The sequence below is a fragment of the Camelus ferus genome, chromosome 18 (assembly GCF_009834535.1).
Source record: "Camelus ferus isolate YT-003-E chromosome 18, BCGSAC_Cfer_1.0, whole genome shotgun sequence".
NCBI lineage: Eukaryota > Metazoa > Chordata > Mammalia > Artiodactyla > Camelidae > Camelus > Camelus ferus.
In genome coordinates this window covers 26,376,625-26,393,220 of record NC_045713.1, presented here as the reverse complement: position 1 = coordinate 26,393,220, position 16,596 = coordinate 26,376,625, and the positions used below count along the sequence as shown (strand labels likewise).

Genomic DNA, 16,596 nt, shown 5'->3' with positions numbered 1-16,596 from the left:
AAATTCTAAAAATATGACTTAAATTTCTATTCCCTTTATTTAGGCTGTAAAAGTTCAGTTGTTATGAGAGGAAGTATGTCATAAATGCCAAGGAAAGTAGATAAGAAGTATATGATAAGTAGGAAAAGGTTACAGTCTGTTTTTCAGTATCCACCAACTGTGAGCTTAGAATTTGAGATGAAAACTTTTTAACCTTCTTTTAGCCCCCTCTCATGTTCCATTAAATATACCTTTTCAAGCTATATATTATCCTTAGAATCCTGATTACCAGTTCTTTGTCTAGGTGGAAATTGATATGTTAGGAACTTTCTAAAATCTATTTTTCTCTCTCTCTAGTAATAATTTGCAGCGTTCAGGTAGTGAGAGACGACCATGTTCAATTGAGTGACTGAGAGTGACAAAATTTAACTCTCACTTATAGTAGTATTTACAAACAAACAGTTGTAGAGTAATACAGGTCAGCATTATTGGGGATATACTATGAACAAAGGCCTTTGTTTTATATATATGTTTTATATATCATGTGTTTTGATATTTTTATAAAACTTGAAGAATAATATATATACTTGTATATATGAATTATATTTTTATATATATAATAAAAAGGTAAAACAGAGGCTTTCACTCATAGTATATATATCCCTAACAATACTGATACATCCCTGATCTATTATATATAAATGCTGAAATATATATATTTCTCCACATGCCTTGTTATACTTACATTTTCCTTTTTTTCTTGCCTGAAGTTTGTACTTGACTAGTCATGTCTCACTTTTTCTTTTCTTCCTCCTCCCCACTTTTTTTTTTAATGGTTTGTCCCAAACCTTAATATTTCTTTGCAGAAAACACTTCTTCAGTGTCTGTTCTTTCAGTCCATCTCACTCTGCCTCTGTGAACATGTTTAGTGACAGCTTTCTGTTTACTATGTGTGTGGCTTTCACTCATGAGTCATTGCCCCTCAGAATTACTTTTGTTTTTATTCCTCTTTCTTAGAAGTAGCTGAATTTGAACAATCATTTGTCTTAGCTTTTTGGCGAATGGAATAGAAGTAGCTTATACTGTTTGCTGTTCTAACTCATCCAGATAAGATACTGCTAAAAAGTAAACTCTCGTATTTCCCCCATGAGAGAGAATTCACACATATATAAATCATGCAAGCACATTTCAAAATATAACAATTACTTTAAATTTCTTAATGTTAGTTTTTTCAATAGGACTCTAAACAATAGGACTCCAAACTATCAGGGATAAGTTTTTGTTCTAGATCATTTTGGTCAAGAAAGTCATCTAATGGATACCATAGTGTTTGTATAATAATCAATGAAGGGTAAAGAAAGTAACATTTTAGGACCCCTGAGGTCATCTCTCATAATCCTCACCCCATGAGAAGATGTAGGTTGGTAAATGACAGACCCAGAACTTGAATCCATATCTGAATGACTCCAAAGCCAGCGCTCTTTGTGTTAGATCATCTAGGAATGGGGAATGTTGTAATTACTTTATTCAATTTCATATTTGTTGTTCTTAAAGCTGTTATTTTCTTCTCTAGAAAGTCCGGCATCCAAGATTTGCAAAGCCAGTTCAGGCCTGGCAAGAACCCATGATAAACAGTAAGTTATTTGAAGACTGTCTTTTTGTGTTTTCACTGATGAGAAATTATAGATAATTTCATCTACCATACCTTGTTTCACTACAGCAGAGGCAAAAGATGGTGTTTTGAAACCAGGAACTAGCACCTTCTTTGAGGACAATAATTCTAATAATGAAAATGAAGATGCGGTTAGAACCTTTTCCCAACCATCAACCGAAGTTTCAGGCTTTTCTCATCCTGCCTTCCCAGCACCGGAACCTCTCACGTCTTCAGCAGTCCTTGGTGTTACAGAGGTAAGTCGTTTTGTTTTTAACTTTTCCTTCCTGTGCTTTTTCACTTACCGTCCCCCTGATTCTCATGGGGATGAAAAGGATCCTACACAGAAATGGAAGTCCTCAAGATCACAATAGAAAACAGTGTGATAACAAGAGAGGTACACGTGCAGGACTGAGATTTGTAAAGGTTGGTGGCAATAAACAGTTCTCAAATATGCCATTAAGAAAAGAAAGAATAAGAAAGCAACTGGAAAGAACAGCTGGATGAATATGAAGATGGGCAGGGGTACAAAGGGGAAGATTCATCTAATAAGGACAAGATGAATGAGTGTCAAAATGAGAGAGATGATTATACAAAACACAGCAGAAATAGTGGGGTTAAGTGAGAGCAGGAACTCTATAGTACAAATTATGATAGAAATCATCTCAAATTCAAATTAAGAGAAGGAAAAGTCAGCTCATGGAAAAAAGTGCTCAGACTCTTCTGAAGGACATATAGCTGATTTTATGAACAACAGAAAGAAAATTTGATCCTCACCTTTTTTCTTTTTGGTTATAGAAGTTTGTTTTTTAATTCAAATGTAGTTGATGTACAGTATTGTATGAGTTACAGGTGTGCAGTAAAGTGATTTGGTTATACATATATATGTATATATCTAATTCTTTTTCTTTCTTTTCCATTGTAGTTGTTTGTGAGATATTGAATATAGTTCCCAATGGAAGTTAGTTTTAACTTGAAGTTATTTCTTTTTTTAGAAATCCTCACATTTAAATTGATGAAGTGATGTCTTATATTTAATCTAGCAAATTTTGTCTCTCCATTCCGTCCCCAGTAACTGAGTTCTAGTTTTCCATGTGACTTCTCATGCTGTTTCACACCTCGACCTTTGGCTCAGGCTGCCCTTTTTAGAACCCCCTTCACGTCTGCTCTTTGCACTGGGTCTGTCGTTTAAGACACAGTCTGGTCTTCCCAGCGTTCCCGGAGCTATTGACACGCAGCAAGTCTCTTCTCTCCTTTGTGCCCTTACTGTGTCTGTTCACTGCAGGTGTAGAGCTGTTGAATGATACTTGTCTGTGTTGATTCATTTTCATGTGTCTCTACCTCCCCTAGAATATAGAGCAGAATCTGTCTTTTATGTATATTGCCAGCTTCTCCCAGGATAATGCCTATGATTTGATGGATACAGTAAATATATGTTGTCTTCCTGACTGATTGAATGACCAAGTGTAGGAATATGATGTTTTCTGAAGTTGGGTTTTTGTTACATTTTGTTTTGTTTTTATAGGAAGAAGCAACAAAGCCGAAAACTGGGGGAAAAGAGAATGGCACTCGGACTATTAACAGTGTTGTAAAGGAGCAAGCAGATCATAGCAAATTGATTTCTGTTGATGGAGCACACAAAAGTGACAGAGGTGGTAAGTCAGTGAGCATCTATGGATTTTCTTCTCTGCTTAAAAGCTAATGTGGTTGGAGGGGGGAGGGTATAGCTCAAGTGGGAGAGCGCATGCCTAGCATGCACGAGGTCCTGGGTTCAATTCCCAGTACCGCCATTAAAAAAAAAAAAGCTAGTGTAAAAAATCTAAAGTGTGTAGATCCAAATATGATATCCATTTCTTAAGTGTTTTTCTTTTGCCATCTTCTTTCATAAATATCCCAACTACGACCAAGTTTTCTTCCAGAAAATGCTTCAACCTCTGAAATTCTTTTCTGCCACTTTAATTTATTGACATATTCATGAATCAAGATAGACTTATATATATATTTAAACTTCCCAGTGGTATGTGTTCTCATTAATGTATTCTGTGACTGCATTTTGTAGGCTGCAACTTCAGCATTAGGATTAGAAGAAAAGGAAGATGTCAAATCACCCTTGGATTCTGAGGTGCTGCCTTCTATTATTATTTTCAGATATAAGCATTGCGTGATATTAAAACATAAATGGAGGGATGTTCTGACTTCACTTTCTCACTTCTGCATTTTCCCAGCAAAATTTTTTCCTCATTTTAACCCACACTTAGTAAAGTCATTCCGTGCTACATGTCATACCACTGCAGAGTGCACTTCTGTTAATTTTCCAGACTCACATAATGAAACTGGTGTATGTAGTGCAAAAGCCAAGGCTTAGAAGTCACAGGGAATCGGTTTGGGTTCTGAAGTTACCTTTTCTAAAAACTAAAAATAATTCTTGGTCAGCCTGTGACCAGATGTTTGTTTCTTTGTTATAAATGAATGTGTAAAACTCCTAGTGAGATTGAGAGAGAAACAGGTTGTACTAAAAAAAAAAAACACGGTGTTTTTGTTTGTTTGTTTAACCACTTTGTCCTTGAAAAGACAGTGCCTGTGACTTGAAAGTACTATTATATTTGGATTGTCAAGTAGATCTGCAATGAACATTTCAGGAGAAGCAAAAGCATGGGGAATAGTAATAAATATGTGGGGTTAAAATACCAGCAGTTTGGTTTAGTGATGTTTTACTGAGGACAGCCCATTTTGGGTAGGGAAAATAGCGTGCACTGAGTACCTTATGGCGACCGGACTTGAAGGAAGCTAAGTGCAGGGTAGTGATGACCTATTCCAAGGTGACAGCCATGGAAAGAGGTAAGAAGAGCCTGAACCCTTGGATCTCGGCAGCTCCTGCCTAGTGGCACAGCACTGTATTTGAAGTCAGCAGACGATAGCATCCTGGTTCTGACCCACTGTGGGATCTTGGAAAAACTTGTCTGACTTATTTGAATGTCAGTGACCTCGTTCAAAAACATGGTACTGATACCTACCTCTCAGGTTATGTGTCATGAACAAAAACGTGGTAACAAATGTGAAAACACATTGTCAACTGTAAAGGGTGCTATAGAAATGTAAGACAGAATGATCACAGTGGCCACTAGGGACCTAGTGAAATGCTGAGGACACTTTTTTAAAATCTGAAGGACAATAAAATGGGAAAGTTAGAGCGGGCAGCGGGGATTTCTCATTTGGGCTATGTTGAGTGTCGGTAGACTATTATCGGACATCTCCGATAGGTATATAGTGCTTTGGTACTTGAAGCCCTCTGGGGAATTTAGATGTTTTGACCTTAAATAAATTCCTGTTCCTGAACACCAGCTATGCACCAGGCAGTTAGACACTGAATGTAGCAGTTGAGGGGTTAGGCTGTAGTGGCAGGAACAGAAGAACAAGTAAACAGGAACCCTTTATCAGGGACAGTAAGTCCTTCATATAAGGAACGTGGAGAGCGTTAGGTTAGACAACAGTGGGGGAGTTTGTAGTTAGGACGGGGGTGGAGTAAGGGTGGAATTTAGGTAGTCAGAAAAGAGCTGAGTGTGACCAAAGCTGCCAGATGATGGACAGGAAGGAGCCAGTCACACAAAGGTCCAGGGGAGGGATGTTCCAGACAGAACAGCGGGTCCCGTCTGCTCATCACGGTGCTCCAGCATCTTGGAGTGGCCAGGAAGCAGTGAGTGGGTAACCGTCCTTAGAATCACTGTTATTGCTGTGTGTAGAGAAGAGAGAATGTGCATCATAAGGGCCTGGCACATGCGGGTGGTCGCTAAACAGTGTTCTTATTCTTCCCTTGTTAAAGTAAAGCTTATGGTACTTTTTTGAAGAGCTGCATAGCTACATTTAAAATTTTTCTGCTGTTAATTTAAACAAATGTTTTTCTTTCTACTTTGGTACTTTATTCAACTATTTTCCCTATCAATAAAAGTTTTATCAAATAATAGATTCTGCTAAGCCTTTGTTTACTGAAATGTAGCAGTTTCCACAGTGTTCTGTTAATACTCAACATGACAGACTCGAAGGCTTCTTTTCATGCCATGTGTGTTATTTTAATACTAAACACAATATGTGTACTAAGAAACATTTTAAATTTATAGCACATTTATTAAAGAATATTTAAATATGTATATTTTTAATTGTATTTTTTATTGAAGTGTAGTCAGTTTATAATGTTAGCTTTCAAGTGTACTGCAAAGCAATTCAGTTATACATATAAAAATACATATTTTTTAAACGTCCTCTTCTTTTGTCGAGGAATGCAAAATGGAATTAGGTGTTTTGAAGTTAATTCTTTGTTGAAATCTGCATGTAAGTCAGTATTTTGTCTGTGAAAATATTTGCTCTAGCTTTCCATGCTCAGTTTACAGAGTCAAAAGCCAACTGAAGATAAAAGATAGACTTGATCTAAAGAGTGTATATGAAATTTTCTATTTAAATGTTTGGGTTTCCAGGATATGCTTATTTTGTTTTTAAGTCTAATTGCTTTTAAAGTAGGAAATTAAAAAAATAATAATAAGGTAGGAAACGCAGGTATTTTCTTAGAAAGGGATCAGGAAATCTTTATGTAACTCATTATTAATATTAATTTTAACAGAGTATCTCCGAGATTCAACTACCGAACTGTATTGATCATTTATCTGGAGCTGCAGGTCTAGGAGAAAAAAATACATTAAATGGACAAATAGAAAGTAAGTACTGTATTTTATAAAAAAGTCATTTTACAGAATGTTGATTTAAAACATGGATTTGGATCTATTCTCTCAGCCAAAGAAAATCACCTGTTGAACATATAGTGAGAAAAAAGAGGAGAAAAGGAAGTAAATTGTATATCTTACCAGGTGTCAGCAACAGATTAAACTAGAATGCTGTTTAAGGAGCTCAGTTGTTAGCTTTCTTTCAAGATGCTCTGTGACCTGAGGACAGTCAGGAAACCAGGAGGAGGGAAGGAGGGAGTGAAGAATGAGGGAGGTAGAGAGGAGGGGAGTAAATGAAGGAAAAGGGGGGGGTCCCTGGCAGGAGGTGGTAATGTAGAATAGTTCTTTAGAAGAAGGAAGAGAAGAGTGTTTGAAATGAGACGGGTATGAAGTGAGCTGCTTCCAGCACCAAAGCTTGTCCGGGAAGCACAGCAGGATGTCTCACTCCCTCGTCTCCCCGACCATTAGGAAGGCGGCGAGGACGGCGGTACCTGATCACGCAGAGCTGGGTGTGCCTGCCGTGGGTGAGCACAGGCATGTGTGGTCAGCTGTCAATGTCTGGACCTTCGTGTCATGCAGCGTGTTGCTGCCTTATAGGATGGTGTCTCATAGGCCAACAGAAGAGTGGGAAAGAGGAAGAGAGCAGGGTGCCTTCCGGGGAGGTCAGGGGAGCTGGAGCCTGGTAAAGAGTCCACTGAAAAGTCTGCAACTCCTGATGCAGCTTTTGGGGAAGTGTTACAGTGAGACGCGTGTGGCTGGATTTCAGAAGGATCAGTTAAGTCCGAGTGCTGCAGAAGCAGACTCGGTATAGACCAGAGTTTTTCACATTTTACTCAGTCACCTGGGGACCCAGTGAACTATTTCCCTAGCCCAAAGATCTTATGTCAACTGGATGTTTTGATTAGCTGTGTGTGTGTGTGTGTGTGTGTGTGTGTGTGTGTGTGTGTGTGGTGTCTTTGATTATTAAAAATGATGGAAGTAATTAGTCCTACCTTCATATTTGGTAGACATAATCTTTTAAAACAATAATTCTAGAAGTTTTGGGGTTTAGGATATTTTTTATATTATTACAAATTGAGAATTCTGAAGAACTTTTAAGTGGGTTGTATCTATTGATGTTCAATATATTAGAAAGTAAAACTGAAAGATTTAAAAAACAAGCACACACAAACATTTCATTTGCCATTAGAGCTGTGATGTTACCACATGTCATGTATCTGGAAACCTCCACTGCACACTTAACAGAGAATGAGAATGAAAATAGCATTCAGTATTATTGTGAAAATAGTTTTGACCTCCTGGACTCCCTAGATGGAGGGAACTTAGGGCTTCAGGGCTTCTCAGGTGACACTTGAGAACTGCTGTTTTAATCAGGGTTCATGGATGTGAAATAAGTGGGCTTTAAAGTTCACTTCTACATTTCCTGCCTTTTTTTCTTTAACTTGTCTTAAAAAGTTTGAAGCTGACAACTTAATTCTTTTTTAAAAAAAGGAAAACATTTTTGTTTTATATTTGTCTCGTGGCACTCTGTACTCTTTGGACCTAGTTTGTACCTAGATTTACCCTATTTTTATATGGAAAAAATTAGTCACTCAAGGCTATCCTTCCTTATATAAATTTATGATGTTTATCCACGGCTTAAGGTAAGAATTCTGAAGATATTGGTACATTGAGGAAAGACTGTCTCATTGTAATTTAAGTAGTACCATTCAGTAAAAGTTTTCTTAAAGCCATGTCTCTAGGACACAATACTGTCATGCATATTTAAATGTCCAGTAAATGGCTGGTTAGACATACATTTTGTTAATGAAAAAATTCACATGTTGAAGAAATAATAATTATTCATAAAGCTCTTATGGAATATTGACTGTTTTATAGAGAGTGATGAGTGAATCCAAGTAAGTAATACTAGAAAATTAAAACTAGAAAAAAGAGACAGTGGTTCCCTATGTGAACAGCAATGACATGTAAAGTACAGTACAACCAGCTGGGAAGGAGCAGTGTGTGTTTGTGGGGAGAGGAGGACGTGGGGCTGCTGCTCTGGGAAGAGAATCCGTACAGGTTATTCAAGTTTGTAATGTTATTCACATTCTAATAAGTGGAAGCTTTGTTTTCAGGTTCTTCAGACTGGGATTCTACTAGTCTGCGCCTCAATAATAAGGCTGGTCAAAGAGCTGAGCATTTGAAAGTTGACAAATGTCCGTTGGTATCACAATCGGTGACCACAAACCAGTCAGCACCCACAGAACTGAGGCAGACGGCCCTAGTAGTTAAAAAACAGATGAATATTGGAGCCGTGTTTCTGTCAGAAAATGCAGCGCTCCGTGGCCTGCGTCAATCACAGCTGCCGGAGAAGAGAAGCAGCAAAGAAGGTAATAAAGCAGCACAGAGAGCTAGCCATAGTCCACCTGTGCGTGGCTTCACCACACTCTGACTTTGCAGAAATCACTTTGTGGCAGGATCTCCTTTGTGTTTACTCCTTTTATGCAACCTGCAACCAGACAAGACCTTTTAGCACGACATTTAGATTCATCCTCTGACCAAAGCAGCATATTAAATAGCAAAGAGGATTAGGAGAAAGTAAGTTCATTCAGACTAGTATTTAGCACACTCCTGAGAGTGGGTAGGAGGATGATGTCTAGAGCTTTGTGACTAGTTGGGAAACCTAGGTGGACATCCAAAGATTCCCTTCTCAAAGTATGGTTTCTTAGCTTTATTTTTATCTAGCTCTGAATTTATAAGGATTAGTTATAGCTATATTCAGTGTAACTGAAAAAGCACCTCTGCAACTAAATACCAAAATATTTCTAGTATATTCTCTGCCTTTCTGTATTTTAGAAGTGGCTTTCCCAGTGGTAGTGGCAGTCATTGGGAATTTGCTACACAGGACCTCCTTCTTAACTGTGTCCACATAGTATATCAGCTTGTTTTATTATTTTTAATGGACTGATAGGTCGAAAAGGGTATTGGTTTTAAGGAGTGCTTTAGCACTTAAAAATAATATATGGAATATCAATTCTAATTCTTCTAGGATACCTAGTCTGTTGATTAACCACATCTAATATGTGTTCTACTTTATATACCAATTAATTTAGTGCCTTAATCAGTGATATGATCAGAGCTGTAGTAATAAATCATTCAATATTTTTTATGCTCCTGTTGTTTTATCTTTTCTTTCCTTACCTGCAGAATTAATGTTGTGTTTACAAAAGATTCTCAGTTATCTCCTATAGTAGTGACTACAAGCTCTAAACTCAAAGTTTTTCTAATAAATAAAAACTGTTTATACAAAGATACTTTTAACAGTTTGTCCTCCACAGCAGAGGAGCAAAGAGGACAGACATGTAAAGAAATAGTTTACAGTTCAGCTGGTGAAGACACACTAGAAAAATCTGTGAGGTACCAAGGTAGCTCCAAGGTAGGAGATCCCTGTGTCTCCTGTGGAAAGACAGCTGCAATCAAGGAGGACTTCACAGAGCAGCTGAGTCTTCAAAGAGGAAAAGGAACTTGTCAGAACAATAGAGGGAAACATTTCAGGTTAAGGAAAGATAAAAGCATAAAAAGTAACAGTAATTTTGGAAACCATGAATAACATTGCTCTTGAAGCTTGGTATGTTGTTAAAAAGGTACTGTTAGGAGGTAGAGAATAGAGTCTATCGTGACTTTGTATATTTCTACTGTATTTTTAAATTTTGTTTTATTTCTCTTTGTTTTGTTCATGTCTGGTGAATCAATTTGTGAGTGAAACTTTGAGATGTTTGTATGCCTTTATCTGGTAACATCTAGTATTTCCCAAATAGTTTGTTGAAGTTTTAGATAGTTAGAAGTAGTTCTTAAAGAAGTAAATATCCAGCTAAAGATTAAGCTTAATTTAAACTGTCAATTGATGAAATGTTTATGTTTTTATAAAGATGATGCCTTTTATCTAGCTGTTCTAAGTAGTGAAGTTTAACTAAGCATATTCATTTTTCAGCAGACCCAGACTTACAAAGGGCATCTGAGGAAGAGCAAGAAAGACTTGATGGGAGTGAAAATAACCTCTCACAGGTATGTGAAAATGTAAATTTAAACTTCTGGTTTATATTGTTTTCTGTGCTTTAATAACACAGTTATTCAAATTCAAAAGAAATTGCCTTTCAAACTAGACTTTTAGAGTCAATAAATAATTATTTAATATTTAGTTTTGAATAGCATTTTATCTAATTACAAAACTTAAAGTATTGTTAGGATCTATAGCAATTTATAGTTAAACTTTATCCTTGGAATTGAGGCAAAAAACCTTCCTGAATATTGTTTACTTCTTCCATTTTTATAACTTCCACACATGATAAAGAAGGTGATATCAAATATTAAATCATGTGATATAAGCAGTTGAAATTGTAAATAATATAGCAGTGATGGCCACCGAGTTAGTTTCATGTAAGGAACAGTCATTCCCAGTGGTCCAAAATTTGCAGTTTCAAATTGCAAGTCATTGATGCCAAGATGAAAGATTTCTTCTGTCTTGTGATCTCTATGTAATCGATTTCAGAATCTACAATCAGGGAGAGAATAGGGGTCATAGAGTCAACCCAACTGCCTAGTAAGAGAATCAAACCTTCCAGGATTAGACCTTTGCTGTTAGGGAGCAAACAAAAACGTTCTGAATTACTTCATTTCAGGGTAGGAAATTAGTTAAGTATTATTAAAAATTCTTTTATTCACTCTCACTAGTGAATGTTAGAGTATAATGTAACTCAGATGCAGAGAATACATATTGAGATAGATCACTATGTATCGTTTGCACTTAAACTCAGGAATTTGTTCCTCTGATTGATGTTAATTGATTTTGGCACCTAATAATTTGCAGTTTGCTTATTCTCCAGTTATTAGTCCTTTAAAAAAATCTTTACATGCACTGGAGGGGCTCACTATTTCAGGTATGTGAGGTGAAATATTTTTTAGTGAGGAAATCTTTGTAATGTTAAAAATCTAATCTCTAATTCTTGGTAGATTTGACATGTATGAATTGTTTAGTTCAAACAAACAGTGACAAAGTTAGGTTTCTGAGTTCCTGTTTTTCTTCTATTTCAAGGCTAAGGCAAGTTATGTTTCACTTCTTAGTTTGTGAGTAGCCAAACATAGATTAAGAAGTTTGTTAAATTTTAGTTAGTTTTTTATTTTTCTTTATCCATACTTGAGTACGAAAGGATACATGTGTTTTATGAACATGTACTGTGAAAGAAAAGACATCTGAAGATCAAATCAAGCGGATTAATCTTTCACTTGTGCATCTGCAAAAAACGCCTAGAGAAACAGAAGTGAATAAGGAACATGACAGAAAGGATGTACCTGTATCTTCAAAACATTCTTGTGTGGAGAAGCATGAGGACATGTGGGTTAAACAAGGCAAATTAGACTGGAAAAATAATTCCGAATTTATCACAAAGAAGTCAAATCAGAAAATCAGTAAAATCCATGAAAAATGCAAAATTACTTTTCATCGTAAGATGGAGTCACTACATGACAACTCGGGACTACATGGTGACTCAAAGGAACTACCTCCCAGTGTGACAGATAGTATATTTGATTGTGAGGAAAAAGATGCACTTGGAGCCTCTGTCTCTGTAGGATCCCAGGCATTCTCTGAACACAAAGAGCCCAGTCTTGAAAATGTTTTTCCATCTTATTCCAAGTCTGAGTCAACAGCGTATGGTTGCCAGTCATCTTCACAACTTTATTTAAATGAAAATAAGTTAGGTGAACATGACAAGCCAGACACTGAACATGTTTTTAACAAAAATGAGGAGAGTTTTTATAATAGAGAAGTAAGGAACCGAGTTCCATTTACAGTGAACGAAGACCAAGAATTTGCTACAAAAAGAAAACCAAAAAGGAGCCAAAATACTCACTGGAAATCAGACATTGGACGTGCACCTCAGGTAAGTGACCCAAAAAGCCTTTTTGGTTTGTGGCTTGACCTCTCCAGTGAGATGAAACACATGATTCAAATAGAAAGTCACAATATGTCTGCTGTTTCAAATACTTGTAAGAAAACCAAACCAATACAAGACCAGCTCCAGAAGCCATTGCTTGCAGATAACTGCGGTGCTAGTAATTCTAAAATCATGGACCCTGAATTAGGAAATGTGAGTTCTTCTCCATCAAATGGTAACAGAACATCCAAAGTATATCTAAAAGAGTTACACCAAGATATGGAAAGGTTTAACAATGAGGTAGGCATGTTACAAGTAGAATTCCTGGCTTTGGAAAAAGAAAATTCAGCTTCAAAAAGAGGTAGAGGTTCCTTTGCTACTGCTCTTGTTTTTTTTCTCTATATCAATAATCTCTTCCATTCTGATCCATACTTGATCTGATTTTCCACTTAGGAAAATAGCCTATGTATAAAATGGGGTCATCTAAATATGTAATTCGTGTAGAAACAGACTATTTCTGCCATCTAAATAACAGGAACTCAGGGAAGTATTTTCCTGGGTTTTGTTCCTTAATCAACCTAAGTCTCTGTGCCAGTCTTTCGTATGAAGTGGGAAAGTAATTCAGCTGTGTGCCACGTGACCTTCTGAGCCGGAATAAATGCGAGTGAAATAGCTTAAGAAATATAATAAGCTCAAGGGTTTTGTTTTTTTGTTTTAATCTATTGGCTTAAATGTAAGTTGCACATCCATAGAATGGGAAGGAAGCAGTGACTGAGAGAAGGGATATAAGCACGCGCTCTCACTAAACTGATCCGTGTGTTGTGCGTTAGTGAGTGCAGGCTTCTCTGTTTTACTGATCACTGGACACTTAGAATTCCATCATGGCCACTTTGAGATATTCTTAAGAATACATGTGCTCCCACATACTCTTGAGTCACCACTTCCGGGTGTTTCTGTTGAGGCAGACACTTACATTATATTATTTAATAAAATGTAGGAAGTTTTGACATGTATGATTCTATCATATAGGTAGTATGAACCCTCAGCAAAAAAAAATTCAGTATTTATCTCCAAAGGAGAAAACTTGAGTTTTGAGAAACTTGAGTTTTGAGATGCACTGAATGATTTTTTTTAGTTCTAGTAATAGATTTTTAAAATGTGTGTGTTCTTTTGTGTGAGGTGCAAAGAGTGTTAAAGATGGAAATCTGAAGGTGTTCCCCTTTAATAGAAAAAGGAGATGAGCCCTGCCCCCAACTTTGCCGAAGTCACACTTATCTGATCAATTTGATGAATTTATTTGGTAGCTTATTAGATTCAGTGTTACAGAATTGTATCATCTCTTTTGACACCGTAAAATGCTGGGGAATACTGCTTTAGGGAACTTGGACAAATCACTTAACCTTTCTTGGTTGTGTTCCCGTTTTCAGTAAACAGTGGGGCTAAGGTAGATCACTCATTACTCCTATGCCGTCTAGCTATAAAATGGCCATGGTTATTGAATGTGAAATTGGGAAGCATTATTCCTTCTGCAGAATTCCACACTAACTGGCAATTCATCAGTTTCACTCTGCTCCTTTCGGTAAACATGGGTTTATATGTTTTATTAAACACCACATTTTGATACCCCAGGATCCAAATGAAACAAGAATTATAAAAAGTAGTGGGGAAAGGATAGCTTTAGCACAGAAAGAAGAATGTTTCCTTTCTGTTACTGAAGCACCAAGGTTCGACATCTTCTAAATCTGGCTGTTTAATACAAAATCTTGGTGGTAAAGACAGAAGAGGACAAATTTTATGCCTTTGTCTTTCTATTTCTCTGTCTCTGCCATTCACATGGGGAAGAGTGGATGTAAGAGCACAACATTCAGAAAGTCCTTTTTGAAATTTTGGAAATTCTGTTTCTTTTCCTCAAACAGAAAGAAGCAGAATTTACAAACATTCCAATGACTTGAAATGATAAAAATTAAAATAAGCACAAAAATATCTTAATCAATTGAAATCAGGGCAAACTCTGAGTCAAATGATAAAGTGAATGATAACAAAGTCTTTATAATGAATAAAGTAATAATTACCCTTTGTATCAAACTTTCACTGAAGGTTGAAGTAGAAGAGAACAGGAGCAAAAGTGGTGAACTGAAAGGATCAGAAACCATATGTGATGGCAGCTATCATGAAGGATTAACTCAGCAGAGGAAGAGGGGAAAAACTGATGACCAGCGGTTTCCTGCTCTGCAGAAAGGAGATTCTGATAGGTAAGCCTATATCAGTATTCAGCAGTAGGTAATTATTCTTTTCCTAGATGTTGTTCAGAATTTCTTCCCAGACTCATCTCTCTACTTGCTTCCATATATTTTGTACTCTTCCTTCCAGGTTCCTAGGACACACCTAAATGCCATGTGCCTAATCTTTGTGCTCACATTCTAATCTCTTAATCTCTTAAGTAGAATAATTTCCTCCTGTCTCTTTTGCTCATGATTCCTGTTTATTTCCCCTCTTCTGTAAAGCCTTCCTCATGCTCACTTTACTTTCATATGTCAGCTCTTGCGTATCACATTGTATCATAATTGTAAATCTGTCTTTGAAGCAAGAATTTGTGTTTCCTTGCATATGGTTGGCACTTGTTAACCATTTTGTGAATTAATAAATGATTGAAGATGGGTAAGAGTTGGAATTTTACAAAAATTGGTTTTTTTTTAAATTTATCAGTAGAATTATATTTTAAAAATAGGCTTTTTTATGGATTGTTTTAAAGTAGCTGTCCTGGCTTGCACATGAAGGGAGTAAAGAATGAAAGTGGAAAACGGACATTAAAAGCATCTGTGACTTCACGTGTATTTGCGAAGACTGCCTCGCTGGCTGGTGGTCTCCTACACAGGAATGACAACAGCAGTTTAAGTGAAGGAGATCAAGGTTGTGGCAGGTAAAACCTACAAATTCTTTATTTCTAGCTGAAGACGTATTAGCAGTGATTACCTTCTCTGGAAATAGAACAGCAGCATATAGTGCACAGGCCAAAGCAAGAGGATTCTCACCTGTGTCGGAGGAACTCTGCCGAAAGGCTAAGATGAGGACAAGTGCCTTTGACCGGAAGTAGTTTCAGTAATACGTCCCCAGGGAAGCCGGGCTGCAGGGAATCAGTGTGAACAGCCCCTCAGAGGACATTCCCTGGGAAGGCAGGAGAGGACTGGGTGATAAGTGAAGGGGAACGTGGGGCTTGTGGGGGTTCCCTTTCTTTTTTTAATGATGAGATGATAGTTTGTAGGGGATGTCTCTGTGCTGTTGGATGCGATTCCATAGAAGACGTGTTTTTCAATTTAACTTTGTTTGAATTTCTGATATTAGAAAGTGTATTGATTGTACTGTTATCTTTAAAATACTGTAGTAAAGTATTCATGTATGGTATTGTTGTAAGGGCTTATTCATTAGTTCTGAAGCGTAATATTCTTACACAATTGAATATGCAGATAATGACTTTAAAGTTACACCATTGTCCATAGATTTTTTAAAAATTGTATACTCATAATGACTATACAAACACTTAGGCCATACTGAATAGGGTTTAATCATTCCTTGATGATTCTAGATTTTATAGTGTCCTTGACAGTATCATCATGAGTGGCTATGGTTTTGTATGCTATTACAAAATACCAGATTATATTAACTTAATATTTGTTTAGATTCTAGGAAGAAGGGGAAGATTTTGTTTATATACGATAGAATAATAAACTGTTAACAATCTATCACAGATGATTACTTTTGGATTACTAAGTTCTAAATTAAAAAAGCCATCATGCTCCATAAGGACCTGTCAAATGCATGAACAAACAGCTGAATGGATAATGAATGCCCGCTGATTAATGTCTTTAGCAAAAGCAAATCTTTATTAAAAGTAGATTTCCAGTATTGCCTAGGTCTAAAGTCTTTTTATTTTTAAAAAATAGGTGTTAAGATTCAGAAATTATTATTATTATTTTAACATTTTTTTATTGAATCATAGTCGTTTTGCAATGTTGTGTCAAATTCCAGTGTAGAGCACAATTTTTCAGTTATACATGAACATACATAGATTCATTGTCACATATGTTTTTCACTGCGAGCTACCACAAGGTCTTGTGTATATTTCCCTGTTCTGTAGAGTATAATCTTGTTTATCTATTCTACATTTTGAAATCCCAGTCTGTCCCTTCCCACCCTCCTCCCCCTTGGCAACCACAAGTTTGTATTCTATGTCTATAAGTCTGTTTCTGTTTTGTATTTGTTTTGTTTTGCTTTTGTTTTTAGATTCCACATATGAGTGATCTCATATGGTTTTTTTCTTTCTCTTTCTGGCTTACTTCAC

General features: G+C 36.6%; 1 protein-coding gene across 13 annotated transcripts in view; it reads left to right on the top strand.

Annotated features, from left to right (window-relative positions):
- The window catches only part of LOC106731134 (ankyrin repeat domain-containing protein 26-like), a 54,132-nt gene that overhangs the window by 12,387 nt on the left and 25,149 nt on the right, over nt 1-16,596 (top strand). For 10 of the 13 annotated variants that reach the window (XM_032460750.1, XM_032460757.1, XM_032460755.1 and 7 more), the window contains 9 exons: nt 1,553-1,613; nt 1,700-1,887; nt 3,156-3,285; nt 3,691-3,752; nt 6,243-6,336; nt 8,460-8,714; nt 10,316-10,389; nt 14,355-14,509; nt 15,010-15,177. In XM_032460750.1, the coding sequence (XP_032316641.1) occupies nt 1,553-1,613; nt 1,700-1,887; nt 3,156-3,285; nt 3,691-3,752; nt 6,243-6,336; nt 8,460-8,714; nt 10,316-10,389; nt 14,355-14,509; nt 15,010-15,177 (1,187 nt within the window). Of the gene's footprint in view, nt 1-1,552; nt 1,614-1,699; nt 1,888-3,155; nt 3,289-3,690; nt 3,753-6,242; nt 6,337-8,459; nt 8,715-10,315; nt 10,390-14,354; nt 14,510-15,009; nt 15,178-16,596 lie in introns of all 13 variants that reach the window. The other 3 variants (XM_032460751.1, XM_032460752.1, XM_032460749.1) reach the window with 3 other exon arrangements.